The sequence below is a fragment of the Fukomys damarensis genome, unplaced genomic scaffold (assembly GCF_012274545.1).
Source record: "Fukomys damarensis isolate Sample0158 unplaced genomic scaffold, DMR_v1.0_HiC HiC_scaffold_5, whole genome shotgun sequence".
Lineage (NCBI taxonomy): Eukaryota > Metazoa > Chordata > Mammalia > Rodentia > Bathyergidae > Fukomys > Fukomys damarensis.
Window position 1 is genome coordinate 40,383,276 of NW_022900917.1, and position 18,669 is coordinate 40,401,944.

The 18,669-nt window shown below is 37.3% G+C and overlaps 1 protein-coding gene across 1 annotated transcript; it reads left to right on the top strand.

Moving 5' to 3' along the window:
- The first annotated feature begins 10,688 nt into the window (after positions 1-10,688).
- Positions 10,689-12,881, top strand: LOC109117572 (jupiter microtubule associated homolog 1-like). The gene is given in 3 exon segments (XM_019205231.1): positions 10,689-10,692; positions 12,317-12,781; positions 12,784-12,881. Coding segments are annotated over 3 exon segments (567 nt in total).
- The last annotated feature ends 5,788 nt before the right edge of the window (positions 12,882-18,669 follow it).

An 18,669-nucleotide genomic window follows, 5' to 3' on the forward strand; every position in this document is an offset into this window, starting at 1 on the left:
CAGAATTCAGCGGTGAATCCACCAGGTCCTGGGCTTTTATTGGTAGGGTTTTTTATTACTGCCTCAATTTCATTGGTTGTTTTTGGATTATTCAGCATTTTTTGTGTCCTTCATTCAATTTTGGTAACTCATTTGCATCTAAGAATTTGTCTATTTCTTCCAGATTCTCAATTCTAGAATAACCACATCCAACAATGTAGCTGGAAAAATCAACATATAAAAAACAATAGCACTCCTGTACACTAATACTATAATAAATCTTTTGGAGTACAATTTTTCAAAGTAGTTGCTAGTGATTTTCTAGATTTTGGCAGTGTTCATTGTGATTTTATCTTCTTCATTTAGAACTGCATTGCTTTAACCCTTAACTCCTTCTTTTGGTAAGTTTGATTAAGGGTTTATTTATTTTTATTTTTTCAAAGAATCAGCTCTTTGATTCCTTGCTTCCTTTATTTTAATTTAATTAATTTCTGTTTGGATTTTTATTATTTCCCTTCTTAAATTAGATTTTGGTTAGAATTGTTTTTTGGTTTTTTATTATCTCAAGAATCATCAGATTATTTGAGTTCCCTCTAATGTGAGCATTGACTGAAATGAATTTCCCTATTAGGACTGCTTTTATTGTGTCCCATAGGTTCTGGTGGGCACTGTCATCTGGTTCCAGGGATTATTTTATGATTTCCTTGGTTTCTTCCATGACCCATTGAGGGTTCAGGGGTGTATTATTAAGTTTCCAGGTGTTTATAAATCTTCCATGGTTTCTTTTGTGATTGATTTCAGTGCACAGTATTCTCATAGCTTACATGCATTGATTTGGGTTCTTTTATGTTAATTTAAGCAGACTTCGTGGACTAGTATGTGGTCTGTTTAAGAGAAAGTTCCATGTGCTGCTGAGAAGAATGTAGGCTCTGTTGTAATAGGGTAGAACACTCTGTAGATATCTATTAAGTGCATTGGTTGAAAGATGTGACTCAGCTCTGATATGTCTTCATTGATTTTTTTTGTTTATTTGAAGGGTCTCTTGGTGAAAGTTGTGCATTGAGGTCACCCAATACAATTCTGTTAGTGTTTATTTTATCTTTTATGTCTATTAATGTTTGTTTTATAAAGTAAGGTGCAGAAATATAATTGTTTCCTCTTCCTGTTGAATCATTACATTAATATGTCATAACTTCTTTTTTTGCCTCTTCTGATCAGTTTTGTGTTGAGATTTCCTTTTTCTGAGAATTAAATTGCTATACCTTTGCTGATGTTTAGGTTCCTGGTACATGGAATACTGTTTCCCAACTTTGGCCTTCAGTCTATGGATTTTTTTGCATTAGATGAATTTCATGACTGCAACACTGTTAGATTCTGGTTTTGATCCACCTGCCGATCTGTGTCTTTTTATTGAGTTCAGGCTATTTACACTGAGAATTATTCTGAAAGGTATTGATTTATATTTATCGCTGCATTCTTTTTATGTTGATGACCCCTTTACTTTTCCTTATTACTTGCCTTGCTTGATGTATTCATTCAAGCTGATTTTGGATTTTATTGGCTTTGTTGTCTATGTCTAGGATATTGAGTATTTTTTGGAGTGCTCATTTTTTGTTCATGTATCTCTTAAGATATTCTTTGTTTTGGAATGTCCCTATTTACCATCAACTTTGATAATCTTGCAGGATATATTAGCATGTAAGTTGTTTGCTTTTAGGTCTTGAAACACTACACTAAACTCTCCTGCACATTAAAGTCTATGTTGAGAAGTCTGCTCTAATCCTGATGGGTTTACCTTTCTATGTGATTTTTTTTTTTAAGCTTTTAAGATTCTGGATTGTTCTGTTGTTGCTGGGCATCTGGGATTTTGACTATTATGTATCATGGGGAACTTCTTTTTCCATCTTAGTTAATTAGTGTTCTATAAGCCTTGTTTACCAATATGTTGAAATCTTTCTTCATATGTGAAATGTTTTCCATTATTATTTATGTAAACAGGCTTCATTCCATTTGTACTGTCTTTTCATTTTTCTCTAACTCCAGCTAGCTTTGGGTTAGTCTCCTTAGTATACCAATAAATTCAATGAGAAAAAAAAATATTGATGAGGCTACTTGAGGCCCAGAGCAGTCAGCTATGAATTCTCAAATCTATTTCAGATGAAACCCACAAGGAGAATTCTGAGTGTGTGTGTGTACTCGCGCATAGGCTAGGAATTAACCCAAGGCCTGAAGCATGCTAGGCATACTACAGGGGAAACTCTCATCTCACACCCAAATCTCTAGAAATGCTGAAAAGCATCAGAACACAAACTCAAGGGTACCCTTGGAATATAATAGAAAAGGCTAGTTGTCTGGTCCATTTGCATCCTGAAAAGGCCCAGAAGGACCCACAAACATGTGTACTAAGTAAGCAAGGCAACTGCCTCACATTTCTCAAAGTTCTTCCTTCATGGTTGTTCTCTCCTACATGTTTTGAGCTATATCACTCAAGTTCTAGGCAGAATCTACTAATAGGAATCCCTCAGAAAGCCCACAATTGTCCCTCTTCTTACACTTTCTCACAGGTCCCTGGCTGAGATTCCTTTTTCTTTTTTTTTGTAAACCAAATATACTTTATTAGCACAAAAAGCAACACTAAGAAGGCACAGAAACATACATTAGCAGTCAGAGGGTTAGTGTTGCATACAAATATACCTTTTCTCTTATGTAGCCTGGGCAATGGCCATAGGAATATAAAATGACTTTTTGTAGCAGCTGGTAAGGAGGCTAAGGACATTGGCCAGCAGAACAGAGATTCCTTTTAATTCAGATCATGTCAATGATACAAATTGCTATAGAATTAAATACCTTTTTACTCCTCTATTTACAAAATTGCTCAGAATCTGGTCACAAGGTTATTGGATCAACTTTCCTGTATGAAAAATCTACCATATAATGTTTATAATTTTGGTGATGACTCTGCCTTTTTATAGAACTAACAAATGTATGACAAATTTGTTTTTGCTGTTTAAATAAGTAGAGTTCATCAAACTTTACAGTAGATATGAGACTATTACTAGATACTGATTTGAGAACTATAAATAAAGAGCAAAATCAAAGATAGATAGTAGGAAATAGGGAGATAGATATTTCTCAAAGGAAGAAAGAAATCAGATAGAGGAAGGGGGAAAGAAAGAGAGAAAAGGGCAAATGAAAAAATGAATTAAGATGTCTTATATTACAGTACCCATTCCACACAAGGAATGTAAACATTATGTACTGTAAACATATACTGATGAAAAATTTTTAAATAAAAAAATAAAGATGCCATAAGATCACGTACCTCATCTTAATTTTTTGACATTAGTGGCTAGCAATATACTTAAAACACACAGCTGAATTAACCTATTTATATGCTAACATCTTCAAAAATATTATGACAGGATGACTCCAATATTAAACAATAGGAATGACACTTTTAATAAAACAAAATTCGAGCAGGGGATTTAATTCAGTGGTGCTGTTGCCTGCCTCAAAAGCACAAGGGGGCCAGGGATTTAGTTCAGTGGTTCCGCCGCCTGCCTTGCAAGCACAAGGGCCCGAGTTCAATTTCCAGTACCAAAAAAGAAAAAAAAGAAAAGCACAAGGCCCTGAGTTTGACACCCAGTACCAAAAAAAATTTTTAAATAGGGCTGAGGATTTAGTTCAGTGGTTCCAGTGCCTGCCTTGCAAGTGCAAGAATCCCTGGTACACCCCCCACCAAAAAATATATATATACATATGTATATATATATATATATATTGAGAGAGAGAGAGAGAGAGAGGGAGGGAGAGAGAGTGCCAAAAATTAAAAAATAAAAGTAAAGCAAGATTCTTTTTAAAAAGGAAATAAAGGGAAGGGAAGAGAAGGTGATGGGAAGGCAGGGGTAAGGGGAAAAAAATGAGAACCAAGACCTGTCATGTAAAGGAACAAGATTCCAATGATGAATGTAACTGTACTGTATACCTAAAATGTACCAATAAACTCAATGAGAAAAAAAATTAAACACAGAATTATCATAAAATCCAATAATTCAACTCTATAAGAAGTGAAAGCAGGAAATTGAACTGATGCCTATACAACAACATTCTTAACAGCATTATTCACAATGGCCTAAAGGGGAAAACTCAAGTGTCCATCAATAAATTAATAGGTAAACAAAACATGAGATATATACAGTGGAATATTGGCCAGCCATAACAAAGGAACCCAACTCTTTATGCTATCAAATTCTCTATACTGCAACAAGGATGAACCTCAAAAATTATAAGTGAGGGCCAGAGATTTAGCTCAGTGGTTCCATTGCCTGCCTTGCAAGCACAAGGTCCTAAGTTTGATCCCCAGTACCAAATAAATAAATAAATAAATAAATAAAAATTATAAGTGAAATGAAATAAGCATAAAAGGGCAAATGCCGTATGATTCCACTTATATATGGTACCCAGAGTAGTTAAATTCATAAAGACACAAAGTAGATAATAGAGGTTACTAGGGGCTAGCAGGAGAGGAAATGGGGAGTTATTGCTTGAGTACAGTATCTGTTTGAAATCACAAATTAAAAAGTTCGGGAACTAGTGGTGATTGCTATGTAAATAGAATGTACTTAATGCCATTGAATTGTACACTTAAGTACTTAAAATGGTAATTTTTATATTATGCATATTTTGCCACAATAAAAATGGAATAGTGTGATAGTTAAGCTAAATTATCAACTTGATTATCTTGAGAACTGCACAAGGGATTAGGAAAAACACTTTTCAGTGTGTCTGGATGGATCATGAAGGCACAGCCTTTGATACTACATCTGGTCCCTAATCCCTTCTCTCTGGCAGTGTTCCTCTCCTCTGTTTCCTGACAACCATGAAATGAACAGCTTTGCTCCACCACACCCTTCTGCCATGATATTCCTACCTTGGAGCCAGTCGACCATGGACTGAAACCTCTGAAATCCTGAGCCAAATTAAACATCTCCTTCCTTAAGCTGCTGGTGTCAAGTATTTTGTACCAGCAATGGGAAAGCTGACCAATAAAAATAGTTACTATTAAATATTAAAATGCTGCCTGATAAAGTGCCTTATAACTCCTTAAGTATAAAAGTACCAAGATATATATACTGTATAAATTATATATTTTATTAGTTCAAGCAGAAAAATGGTTAATTTGTTAATAAGTGAACAGATAAGACAGCTGAATATTTAAAATAAAGATCAATGATAATTCCCTTATCAATGGTCTTACCATTTTACAAGGTAGTCAGAGGGCAGTATATGTTTCATTCTTACTTAGAAGTAAACTAAATACAGATAAATATATGTCGCCCTGACAGAATTTGAAATATTTACAGAATAATGCCTGCTAAAAATATGCTAGATTGATAATTAAATATAATACTCTAAAGATCACTAGATTCATTCAATAACAGCTTAATGTTTGAATGTAAAATATACATTATTTAATTACAAAAATATGAGAAAACATGGTAAAAACAAGTCTGAATGCTCAGTCTTCTAAAGAGTTAAAAGACACTTAAGTCTTTGAGCAGTCACCCTTGAAAACCATGTCTTCATAAATTTGATTCATTTATAGAGTGTTTTTGATGATAGGCAATTCTTTGTTGAAAGTTAAGTGCTCTTTTATATGAATAAATAAAGAAGGCTTTGGTCTGAACTAATACATTATTTTGACAAATGTTTATTGGAAAGTCAATTATGGGTTCATAAATCAGGGCTCTTTGTGGTCCATCAGGTAAGCTCGCCAATGCCAGCAGATGTTATGGTGAATAGCAATAGGATAATTAAAACAAGTCCATGGAATGCTGTCCCTCTCCTACACAATGACAGTAGTCAAAACAGGAAGAAATAGCTTATCATCTTTAATTTAACTTACTGAAAATACTTCTGCAAGATGTCATAACCATACTTTTAGAGAGGAAAAAACATTTGTTTTCTATTTACTATTGGATTAAAATGACAAGGTCAAGATTGATACATGATCTGCAAGACAGATGATTTTCAAACACTTCTCACAATGAAGAGGAAAAAAATAATCGGCATCTATCCCATGACTAAAGCTATATCCTTAGAAAAAGTTTTACTTTATTTTCTTTTCTTCCCTTCCTTTTTCTCTACTCATCTTTTTAAATAGCTGCTATTTCTTAAAGAAATGAATCCTACTAAGAGTGCCTAACATACCTGGCCTTAACCTGAACTATTTGAAAAATTCTGTAACAAAAGCATGCACCTTTCAAAATGAAAAGTGGAACAGTTGGCAACACAATTCTTAAAAAACAACCATTTTTCAACTGAAAACTGGAAAGAATGTTTACTCAAAGGACTTTTTTTTTTTCACTAAACACTTTTAAAAGTCCCTATGTAGGCCTAGTGCTACCAACCATGGAAAGGGGAGAAAACAAAGCAGTTAATGAAAATAAGCATTTGCATATCATAACCAAGAGTAGGAGATTTTTTTTTTCTTTTTTTAGTACCAGGGATTGAACTCAAGACCTTGCACTTTCGAGGCAGGTGGCAGCACCACTAAATTAAATCCTCATCCCCTAGGAGATTTTTTTTTTTACATTAGATTATCTAAACCCAGTAAAAAATAAAATATGGGATGATCAGATTTTAGTGATTAGCATGATGACATAAAATAAAATCCAAAAATGCTGAGTTTTATCAATATTGCCAAAAATGTTAAAATTATCTCTATTTCAGAAAATTTCTCATTACTATGTCCTTAGCTTATTTAGTTTTCTTTCATATGAAAGCAAAGAATCTGTTTTTTTTTGGAGAGAGAATGATATATGTGATTTCTTTAAGATATTTGAATATATCTTGGGATGGGAATAGAAATGTTATGCCTTCCCATACAGTAAAATTTTAAAGAGCTTCTGCCCTTTTTATTTACACACTACTATTTAGCAGTGGGAAGGAGGCCCAACTCTTGACCACACTCATCTAGAATTTAGCCACAGCCACAGGAAGTGAAGGGTAAGATGAGAAATACTCGTTCCTCCTGGGAAGGAAACCCACTAGGACCTGGGGAAGAGAAAGCCCTGTCTTCATGGCTGTGGCAGTTTTGAATGGAACCTCTACTTCACTGAACTGGGAGTGGGGAGCATGTTCTTTGTGCTTAAGAATTCCCCTACATTTTTGTGCCTAGATGTTTCTTCGTTTTCTGTTTGCACTTATGGCCATTTTTAGGGGATGTAGATGCTTGCTTTTTAGATGTCTTGCTATTTAGTGGGAAGTGAAAGATTGGCCTGTCACAGATTGCTAGACATAATGCTACATAATTCATCCCAAACTATCACAAGTAACATATGCCAACAAGTTAGAGGTTTGCCTCTAGACCAGCCAGGCAGGTCAACTACCAATAGGGTGAGGTCATGTGGAGAGCTCTGCTATTACTGTACAACTGCATGGCTCACATCGGCAGGTTTGGCTACTGAGGGATAAGTGACAATTTTTAATGTTAGCTATTGAGCTAGTGTAATCTTAAATCAAAGAAATACTATCACCGACTGACTATTTTAAAATGTCTACTTAGGCCAGAGATTTAGCTCAGTGGTGCAAGCACCTGCCCAACAAGCACAAGGTCCTGAGTTCAATCCCTGATTCTTTAAAAAAAAAAAAAAAAAAAAAAAAAAAAAAAGCTGTCACCACTATATCATAGAGCAATGCTTAGAAGGAATACAAAGGGGAAGCTGGATCTTCCCAAGAATCTCTAATTACAAATTATCAAGCAGACCCATGTTTCAAAAAATGATCTGTTTAGATGCTGCCTAAAGGACTCTAAATTCCCATTTTAGAGACTCTCTTTGGGGCTTATGTTGTATGAGTCCCCATAATGCCAGGTTAGTGGATAGTTGTCTAACACAACTATGAGCAGTGGCATGGCACTATGAAGACCTCCACTGACCCATGGGCCACTGAAAATTATTTAAAAAATAAACAGAAATGGCCATAAGTCGGAAGACTCCCTTCCCAGGAGGAATAAGTATTTCTCATCTTACCCTCCACTAACTGTGGCTGAGGCCAAATTGTAGGTAAGTGTGGTCCTTCTTCTGTCCAACTCCCACTTGTGGGACTGAGACTTGTGCAACTGAGTCACAGCACACTGTGCAACGGACATTGATAATACTGGGGCTCAGATAACTCTTCCCTTGCTTTTTATGGCATAATGCAGTGAAAAAGGCAAGCCAAGAAGACCTTAGGCTACTCACTCCTTACTCCTGCTCAGCTCCAACAGTGGAGGTGTCACTAGACAGAAGTTTGCCATTGTCCAAGCTCCAGCTCCTGAGTCTTTGCTCAGAGATTTTGCTCAAAGGAGAAGAAAGCATAAAACAAAGAGCTTCCTAACCTCTTCCAAAAGAATGAGTTTGTTTGCAAAAGGGGTAATAAATTTAAGAAGTTTAAACCAATGACCACTGTCAAAATTAGTGGAGGCTATCATGAAAAGCAGTCAGGAGACTGTGGACTTAATGAAGAAAAAGCCTACTATACTATAAGTCTAGCTAGTTTGCAAAAGAGAACTGAGGAATAAGACAGCTGAAATGACACCTCACGGATTCCAAAAACTGTCAAATATGGACCTCAAATATTATTCTTTTCAAAAATCCAGAATTGATTGTATTAGTATACAGAAGAAAATATGCTCCAGAGGATTTATACATAACATCTCAGTGGATCAACAATTAGTGGCCTTTAACAGTTTGATGTGGTCAGGGAAAGAGTGGTTGAGGGCCTTAATGATTGCTGCTGTCATCCCAAGGCAAATGAGGCATAACCAAAGCTTTGCCTCTCTGAGGAGCAGAATCAGATGCTTAACATTGTGAAGGTAAGAGACACCAAAAAGGACAGGGGAGAGCCAATCACTAAACAAATAAACAAACAAATAACAATAACATGCTCTAGTGGATGACCAATGCCCAGAGTAGATATATTATCTAAAATGTCCAGTTACCAAAGACAACAAAATTATGAGATGTGCAAAGAAAAGGAAAGTATAACCTATTCTCCAGAAAAGAAAAAAAGTAACAAAAATGTGCCTGTGAAGTAATCAAATGTCAAATTTATCAGAAAAGAATTTCAAAGTAGTCCTCATAAAAATATATCTAGAGAAATAAAAAAACTATGACTAAAAAAGCATTTACAAGAATCCACAGCTCACATCATACTAAACAGCAAAACACTGAATGTTTTGCCTTAGGATGAGGCACAAGACAAGGATACCATTTCTCATCACTTCTTTATCACATTGTACTTGACATTCTAGACATGGCCTTGGGCAAGATAGAGGAATAAATTAATGAATGATTGTATCCAAATTGAAAGAAAAGGAATCAAACCATCTCTATTTGCAGACAACCTGATTTTGTATATAGAAAATCCTAAAATACCGCTAAAAAATTATTAGAATCCAGGTGTGGTGGCACGTACCTGTAATCCCAGAATGTATAAGACTAAGGCAGGAGGATCACCACAAGTTCAAGTGTAGCCTGGACTACATAGTGAGACCCTATCTCAAAAATTTTAAAAAAAAAAAAACCTATCAGAAATGATACATAAGTTCAGAAAGATTGCAGGATATAAGATCAATATTCAAAACTGAATTGTACTTCTATACACTTCCAATGAACAAGTTGAAATTAGAAAAATAATTCCACTCATAATAATAGCAAACAATAAAACAGGAAAAATTAGCAGAAGTGAAAAATCTGTATTCTAGCCGGGTGTGGTGGTGCATACCTGTAAACCCAGCACTTGGGAGGCTGAGGCAGGAGGATCACTGTGAGTTCCAAACTAGCCTGGGTTACATAGTGAGTTCCAGGTCAGTCTCAACTACATAGTGAGACCCTGTCTCAAAAAACACTAAAAAAACAAAAAAACAAAAAATCTGTATTCTGAAAACTACAAAACATTACTTCTAGAAATTTTAAAAGATCCAAATAAATGGAGAAACATCCCATGAGCATGGGATTTAACATGTATAAAATGAAATTATTATCTAAGATAATCTAAAGAGCCAATGAAATCTGTATCAGAATCACAGATGAATTATAGAAATAGACAAGCTGATTCTAAAACTCATGTGGAATCGCAAAGGATACAGAACAATCAAAATAATCTTGCAAAAGAATAAACTAAGAGGAATCACACTTTTCAATTTCAAAACTTACTACAAAGCAACAGTAATCAAGACATAATGATACTGATACCAGGAAGTCATATAAACCAGTGGAATAGAATTGAAAATCAGGAAATAAGCTTGTATATCTGAGGTTAATTGATCTTGTGAAGAAAGAATAAACTTCTTAACAAATGATTCTGAGACAACAGCTTAGCTGTAAGCCAAAAAATGAAGTTGAACTTTTATCTCACATATAAAAAGTAACTCAAAATGGATCAAAGGCCTAAATGTAAAAAAATGTGAAGGAAATCTCTATAATCTCAGATTTGGCAAAGGACTTTTTTAATATGACACCTAAATTGTGAGTAGAAAACATTAAACTTAATAAACAGAATCTCATCCAAACTAAAATTTTTGTATACAAAGAACACTATCGAGAAAATAAAGACAATCTAAGAAATGGGAGTATGTACTTGCAAATTATATATGGACAAAAGATTTGTGTCTTGTATATGTAAAGGATATTTACAAATCAATAAGAAGAAAACCCACTTCCAAAATGGGTAAAGCATCTGAACAAATAGAAATAAATTTCTCCAAAGAAGACATGTAAATGGTCAAGAATAAGCACATGAACTGGGGATTTAGCTCAGTGGTGCTGCCGCCTGCCTTGCACACTCAAGGTCCCAAGTTCGATCCCCAGTACCAAGGAAGGAAGGAAGGAAGGAAGGAAATGAAAAGATGCTGAACATTATCATTTATCCACCAAATACAAATGAAAACTATAATATATTATTTCACAAACACTAAGGCGGCTAGCATAATAAGTGCTGGTAACAGTTACACTAGATAGTAAACTTGATTGGCTTGGTAACTACCCAAGGGATTAGTAAAGCACACATGTGGAGGCATGGCCTTGGGGTGCGGTGCTCCTCTTCTGTGCACCATGAAATGAGGAGCTTTGTTCCACCCTGCCTTTCCATCATAACATTCCTTCCTATAGCTGCAGACCATGGACTGAAACTCTGAGCCAAATTAAGCCTCTCCTCCTCTAAATTTGGGGTGTTGAGTATTTTGTACAAGCAATGGGAAACCTGACTGATATATGTGAAGGAATAAGAGCCCTCATACATTATTTGTAGGAATATAAAATGGTTCCTCTGCTTTGGAGTCTGGCAATTCTTCAAAGGAACATAGATCTACCATATGACCCAATAATTCCACTGTAGTGAGAAATTAAAATATTGCTTAATAAAAACTTGTATACAAACATTTACAGGAGCATTTTACATAATAGCCAATCATTTTCATTAATAGTCAATTAGATAAATAAAATATGCTATGTGCATGTAATGGAATATTATTCAGTCATAAAAAGGAATGAATGCTGGGCATAGTGGTACGCACCTGTAATCCCAGCTCTCAGGAGGCTGAGGCAGGAGGATCATGGAGAGTTCTAGGTCACCTGGCCTACATAGTGAATTCAGGACCAGCCTGAAGTACAAAGGGAGACTCTGCCTCAAAAAACAAACAAACGAAAAAAGGAATGAAGTACTCACACATACTACAACATAGACAAACACTGAAAACATGTTAAATGAAAGAAGCCCATCACAAAAGACCACATCCTATATGATTTTATTCACATAAAAACTCAAACTAGGGAAACCTAGAGAGACAGAAATTAGAAGCACAAACACACTAAGTGGCTGTCTTAGTACTTTCTCATCACTGTGACAAAATACCCAACATCCACAACTTAAAGGAGGAGGGGTTTATTTTGGCTTACATTTTCAGTCCGTGTTTGGCTGGCTCCAAGGCAGATACAGAATGCTGAAAGGGCCTGATGGAAGAAAGCTCCGCAAGTCACAGCAGCTGGGAAGCAGCGAGAGGGAAAAAGCCAGAGAGAAACACGCATCCTTCCACGTCACATCCCCAGTCCCCTGCCTCTTTTGAGCAGGCCCCTTCTCCTAGCCACACAATCAGCTAATGGTTCCCCATAATCCAATCACCTTCCAATCCCTCCTCTACACACATACAGCTCTGAGTAGACATTCAAGATCTAAACCATAAAAGTGACTTAGGGCTTAAATCAGGGAGAGGAGAAATGGAGTAGGGGATAGGGATTTATATCAGTCAGAATTTTCCAGGGCAACAGAGCCAATTAGATATGGAAAAATATTTAAGAATTTAGCTCAGTATTGAGGCTCCACCGCAGTGACTGGCTGTGGGTCTGTAGTGCCCCTGTACCTCTTGGGCCCAACCTTTTCAGCACTTTTCTTGCCCACCTGCCTACTTCACTCCTTAGTCCTGTGACCACTGCCACCACCTTCAAGGGCGTCAACCCCCACAGCAGGAATAGCTCCCAAGGCTTGCTCCTTCCAGGTGGTGGGTCCAATTTTTCATTAGGCTTTAATGAAGCAACACACCAGCCCATGAGGAAGAACAAAATGACCTTGAACGTCTTTGGGACACTTGGAGAAAATCCCCCTTCTTGGGCTATATACATCATAGGTGCGAAGTCTAGAGGGGACAGGATAGATTGGAAATTATTGGGACCAGAGAGTACAAACTTGTCTGAAGCAAGCTGCAGAGATTTCTTAGCTCTGAATGGAGATGGTGACATCCATGGAGACATGGACACAGACTTCAAACCAGCCTGAGGCAGAGCAAAGAGAAGGTTGTGTCTGCTGCATTCATGTCCAGCCTGGTGGCCTCAACACCAGCTCCTGCCAGAAGAAACCACCAGTAGCATGTGTAGTCTCTTCTTGGGTTTATTTCACTTGTCCTAAAATCCTCTTACTTTTTAATCTCCAGGCAAATGAAACGCACAATTTAGGACTAATTACATCTTTTTGATTAGTTTCATTAAAAAGAAGCTTTTTATTTTTTTGCCTTTTCTATTTTTAAAGAACAAGTTTCTTTCTCTGAGTCCTGTGGATCTGTCAGCCATGGCATGAGTGCTTTCCTAACAGTAGATTGGAAGGAAAGCTTTGTGACACTTAAGTACCATGCTTTTAAGAACAAATGATATGGTTCCAGATGTATAAGAGACTCTTTTGTGCTAAGGATTTTTAAAAACTGTTCTTGCGATTCCTGCGATCAGACCATCAGCAGTCCACAGGCACTATTTCCGGCAGGTCCACCATGTCTTTATGCGCAGTCTGTCCTTGGTGTTGCCCTCCATGTCAGTGTCTTTTCTGAAGTGTATCTTCTTGTGCCGTACTGGACAGTAAAGAGGGCTATGTCTCATGCCTGTGTGCCTTCAAAGAAAATTCCCTTTTGTTTTTAACCTTAAGAAGAAAGCCAGGTACTAACATGGCTGGCTGATGAGCAAAGCCTGCTGCTGTGGTGCAGAGGAAGGCTTCAGACATGATCAAGCTACCAGGAATTTAAAATGGTGACACCAGCAAGGGAGGCAATCACACACAAGTGGGTCTCCACTCAGGAGCAGATCCCCACAGGTCACCGTTCTTACTAAATAACATGTCATCTGCATGGCACTGGTGCATGACCGTGAAATGAAAGATTCCTCCTGAAGATGTGTTGTACTTCACGGTCACAAAGTGTTCTTAAAAGTAAACAACATGCACATTTTGGAAAGGGAAGAGAGAGACAGAGAGGAATGGAGAGAGGGCGGAGTGAGGAGGAATGAAAGAAAAGCGAGAAATAAATTACCTTATACAATTATAGTAAGGTTCTCCGGGGAAACCGAAGCAATAGGGGAGGGTGGAAGATTTATTACTGGAATTGGCTTACATAATTATGAAGGCTGAGAAGTCCCATGATGTGCCACCTGCAAGCTGGACAGCCAGGAAAGCGGGCGGTATCACTCAGTTCAAGTCCAAAGGTCTGAGAACAAGAAGATCTAATGTTTTAACTCTCAGTTTAAGGCCAAGACCTAAGTTTAAGACCTAAGAATCTGGCACAAGGTCCAGAGTTTGAAGACCAAGAAATCTTAGAGTTCTAAGGTCCAAAGACAGAAGAAGATGAAAGGCTCTCTCCAGAACCCAGAGCAAATTCACTTTTCCTCTGCCATTTTGTTCTTTCTGGATCTTCCACAGACTAGACGGTGCTTTCCCACCAAATGAAGATGGTCTTCCTTACTGAATCTACAGATTCCAATGCCAATCGCCTCTGGAAACACCCTCACAAACATAATGAGACATAGTTATTTACCAGCTATCTGAATATTCCTTAATTCAGTCAAGATGACACCTAAAATTAATCATTACCTTACTTATGGTAAGTCTAAATATGCAGAGCTAATGGGCTAGAGACATAGAACAATGTAGTTCAAGCCCATCCATTTAAATGTTGATTTCAAAAATATATTCATAGAAATATCCATAATAATGTTTGACCATACATCGGGACACCATGACCCAAACTAAGTTGATATTTAAAATTAACCACCATAAACTGGACGTGGTGGCACATGCCTGTAATCCCAGCACTCGGGAGGCTGAGGCAGGAGGATCGCTGTGAGTTCGAGACCAGCCTGGGCTACACAGTGAGTTCCAGAGCAGTCTGAACTACATAGTGAGACCCTGTCTCAAAAAACCAAAAAAATAAAATAAAATAAAATTAACCACCATAGAAATGATAGCTAAAGGTACAAATTTATTTTTGTGGTAATGAAAATGTTTTAAAGTTGTGGTGGTTAAAGTTCAAAAGAAGTTGAATGTAAAGTATCATATACTATTCATGTAAATTCTATCACAGTAAAGTTGTTTTTTAAAAGAACATTCTAAGAAAAATCTTCATATCCTTGGAGAGTTCAAATATATACATATATATACATATATATATATATATACACACACACACATATATATTATCCACTATTTTTTAGACATTTTTCATCTACAAACCACCATGAAAACACAAATCACTCTCTGGACTGGTGAGCAATCAATTAAACAACAGATATTAAGACTTAACCCAGCCAGGGATTTAGCTCAGTGGTTGCACTACCTGCATTGCAAGCACAAGGTCCCAAGTTAAATCCCTGGTACCAAAAAAAAAAATTTAACCTATCACAGTGCTGAATATATAGTCCTCAGAAGTACATGCAGATGGATTGATTCATTTCCACAAAGGGGAAATCAGATGATTTTCCTATGGAATAAAATGTTCTCTATTTGCTCTTCTAAGAGTTCAAAAAAGTAGTAGTACACTGTCAGTAACAGAAACTTCTGGAAACTATGCAAAATTCTCTGAAGGACACAGAATTACAATCCCTGATCTATAGGCCTTATACCCTCATTAGTAAAACATAACCAGACAAAATTAAAACTATAAATTGGACTTTGCTAGATAAGCATTTCCTAGTGGCTAGTCTTATAGAAACTATAGCTAGGGATTCTATGCTCCAGAAAAAAGTGATTTAATATTTATCAATAAACATTTAATGAAACCTACTAAGTGCGTGCATGTGTACATTCACCTATGACACATACATTCATGTACACTTCCAAAGGCCAGAAAAGGATTTGAAGTTTTCAGTCTTCTTCCTGATTCCATTGAAAATTAGTTGAATTTGTACTTAAGAGCCTCTGTAGATTATATTTTCCATACATGAGGAATAATATGCAACACAAACATTCTACTGAAGAGGTTTTATGCAAAAGGATTAAACTTCTTTGTCATTTATTCCAAATTTTTCATATTATTTCTTAGAAGTGTAATTTTTGAAATGTATAATGACACCAAAATCAAGGTGAAAATACTGCATAGTTGTAAAGCTGTCAATAAAAATTCAAAGTTACAGTCTGTAAAACACTATCACACACAGCACCTTTTTCCACAATAGCCTATGAATACATATTTATCTCTATTGTTAAATGTGTACTTTTTATTAAATCTTATAAGGTGACTAACAGTTTATATGCAGACGCTAGCAAGAGCCTCACGTATTCATTCACATGTAGGCTTTTGGAAGGTGATTGGATTGTGGGGGCTTATAACTGACTTTCTGCTAGGACATAAGGTCAGGTCAGAAGAGGCAGTTCATTGAGGGTGTGGACTGGAAGGATTGGTCTCTCTCCCCTTCCTGTCCCTTCTCTTTACTTCCTGTCGCCATGCTGTGAGCATCTGTCCTCTGCCATGCCCTCCTGCCTTGGTGCCAGCCCACTATGAACTGAAACCTCTAAAAAATGTGTCATAATCGCAGATGTCATGTATTTTGCCCAGACATGAGAAAAGTGACTAGATTTTGGTACCAGAGAAGTGAAGCCATTGCCAGTACTGTACCTGACCATATGGTTCAGAAGCTTTTGCAACTGGTTCACATGAGAAGTCTGAAAAGGACTGGAGAAACTGGGTAGGAAGCCCTACAAGGCTGTAAGCTGAGCTTCTAGTCAGAATTCAGAAGACTGCAAGGCAGATAGCAATAGAGTCAGTAAAGGTCAGGCTCAGGAGATTTCAGATTGGAACAAGAACTCCATCAGCAGTTGGGATCCAGGTCATGTGTGTTATCCTCTCACAAAAATATCTACATTTTGCTTATGTCCTGAGACTCTGTAGGAGACTGAGATTAAAGGCGGCAGGCTAATCTAGTGAAGGAAATTTGGAGGCAGCCTAAACTGAGACTGTGACACAGGTACTTTTATTGGTTTTAGCCAGCTATACATTGAGAATAAAGAATGAATGGCACAGATGAGTGATTTTTAAAGTTTTGATTTTGGCTTGAAAGGAATTGCTGATAAACTACAGGCCTATACAGTTGGAGCAGAGGACTGCTTGGTTGCTGAAAATATTAGCATTTAAAAACAATCCAAGTACTTTGGGTCAGGACAAGAGGAAAAAACGCCATGAGGAAATCTGAGAGTCTTGCAAGGCCCCATCCTTTGCAGGCTCAAAATTGCAACAGTGAAAGTGTTTGCTTGGAGAAGATAGGGTCAGGTAACCACACTCCAGAACAGTGGCTGCCTTTGCTTCCTGAGATTCAGTTAATATCACTCAGCCATCCAAGCACTTGGAGACCTCTGCAACCATAATTCAAGAAAGCCCAGCTACTGCTCAAGCTGGTAGCTGACCTTGCTGTCATTCACATGGTGCTGGTTTTATAGGATGCAGAATGCAAGAGTTGTGGATTTGGGCCTGGGGATTTGGCTCAGTGGTTCCACCACCTGCCTTGAAAGTGCAAGGTCCTAAATTTGATCCCAGGTACCCCCCCCCAAAAAAAAGAGTTGTGGTGTTAGGAGGCTTCCACCCAGATTTCAGAATGTCTGGAATACCAGGCAGTTTACCCCTGAGAGGGCAGTCCATGACACGTGAGAATGAAGCTGAAAATGCAGTGGAGACCCCAGAAAGTTGGAGGAACCAAGAACATCTAAGGAAAGCTGCAAGGTGTGATACAGCCATCCCAAGAGAGAAGCCACAAGGTCTACACCCACTGGCAATGCTGTAAGCGCATGGCCTCCCAACCCCTGTGGAATTCACATCTCATCACAACTTGTCTTGTGTGCTGGACACAGAGATGCAGAATTTCATGTTTGGCCTACTGGGTTTCTGTCTTGCTTTATTCTTATTTCTTTCTACTGGCCTATTCTTTCCTTTTTTAATGAAAATGGGCCATTTGTAGGTCAGCACTGTTCAACTTTCTTTTTTATTTTTACAGGGGTTCACAGTTAAGAGTTTGCCTTAAGTTTCAGAGGTAACTTTGACTTGGAATTTTCACCAATTCTGTTAGAACTGTTAGGATTTTTGCAACTCTTAAAAATGGAAGAAATGCAATTTTCATAAAGAGATGTACATGGGTCTTTTGGGGTCCAGGGATGGGATGTTATAGCTTATACCTAGATATCCCCCAAGAGCCTCACAATATCACAGGCAAGATCTTTGGACGGTGTTTGGATTATAGGGGTATTATAGCCAACTATTAGAGGTAGGGACTGGTCAGAAGAGGTGCATCAGCGTGGGCATAACCCAGAAAGTTAAAGCTAAATCTCCCTTTCCTGAGGTTCTCTTGAGGTTCTCTATGCTTCCTGTAAGCCATGCAGTGAGCAGCTCTCCTCCACTATGCCCCTCTGCCATGCTGTCCTGCCTTGGAGCCAACTGACTATAGACTGAAATATTAGCCAAAATAAACCTCTCCCCCTTAAATTGGTTGAGTTGGGAATTGTGTTTCAGTGATAGGAAAGTGACTTAAACAGAGACCCAGGTAACAACGTCAAGGCCAGGAATCAAAGTCAGGTCTTTGGCTTCCAATAAAATTTTCTACAGTGTACAATGAAAATAATCAAGGTGTGTAAGATTATCTATCAAAAGAGAATTTCTAAAGAGAAGCTTTCAAGTTCTATACCAGACTAGGCAAAAAAATAATAATAATAACAATTTTGAAGCTAATAATATTTTGGGGTTTTCCTCTAGTCCATTTCTACTATCAAAGTGATATAACTAGGAGAAAAAAATTACCTATAGTCTGTGATATTTACATCCTGCAAATTTAGGTTATTATATAAAAATTTCAACTTTTTTTTTTTTTTTGTACCGGGGATCGAACTCGGGTCCTTGCGCTTGCGAGGCAGGCCACT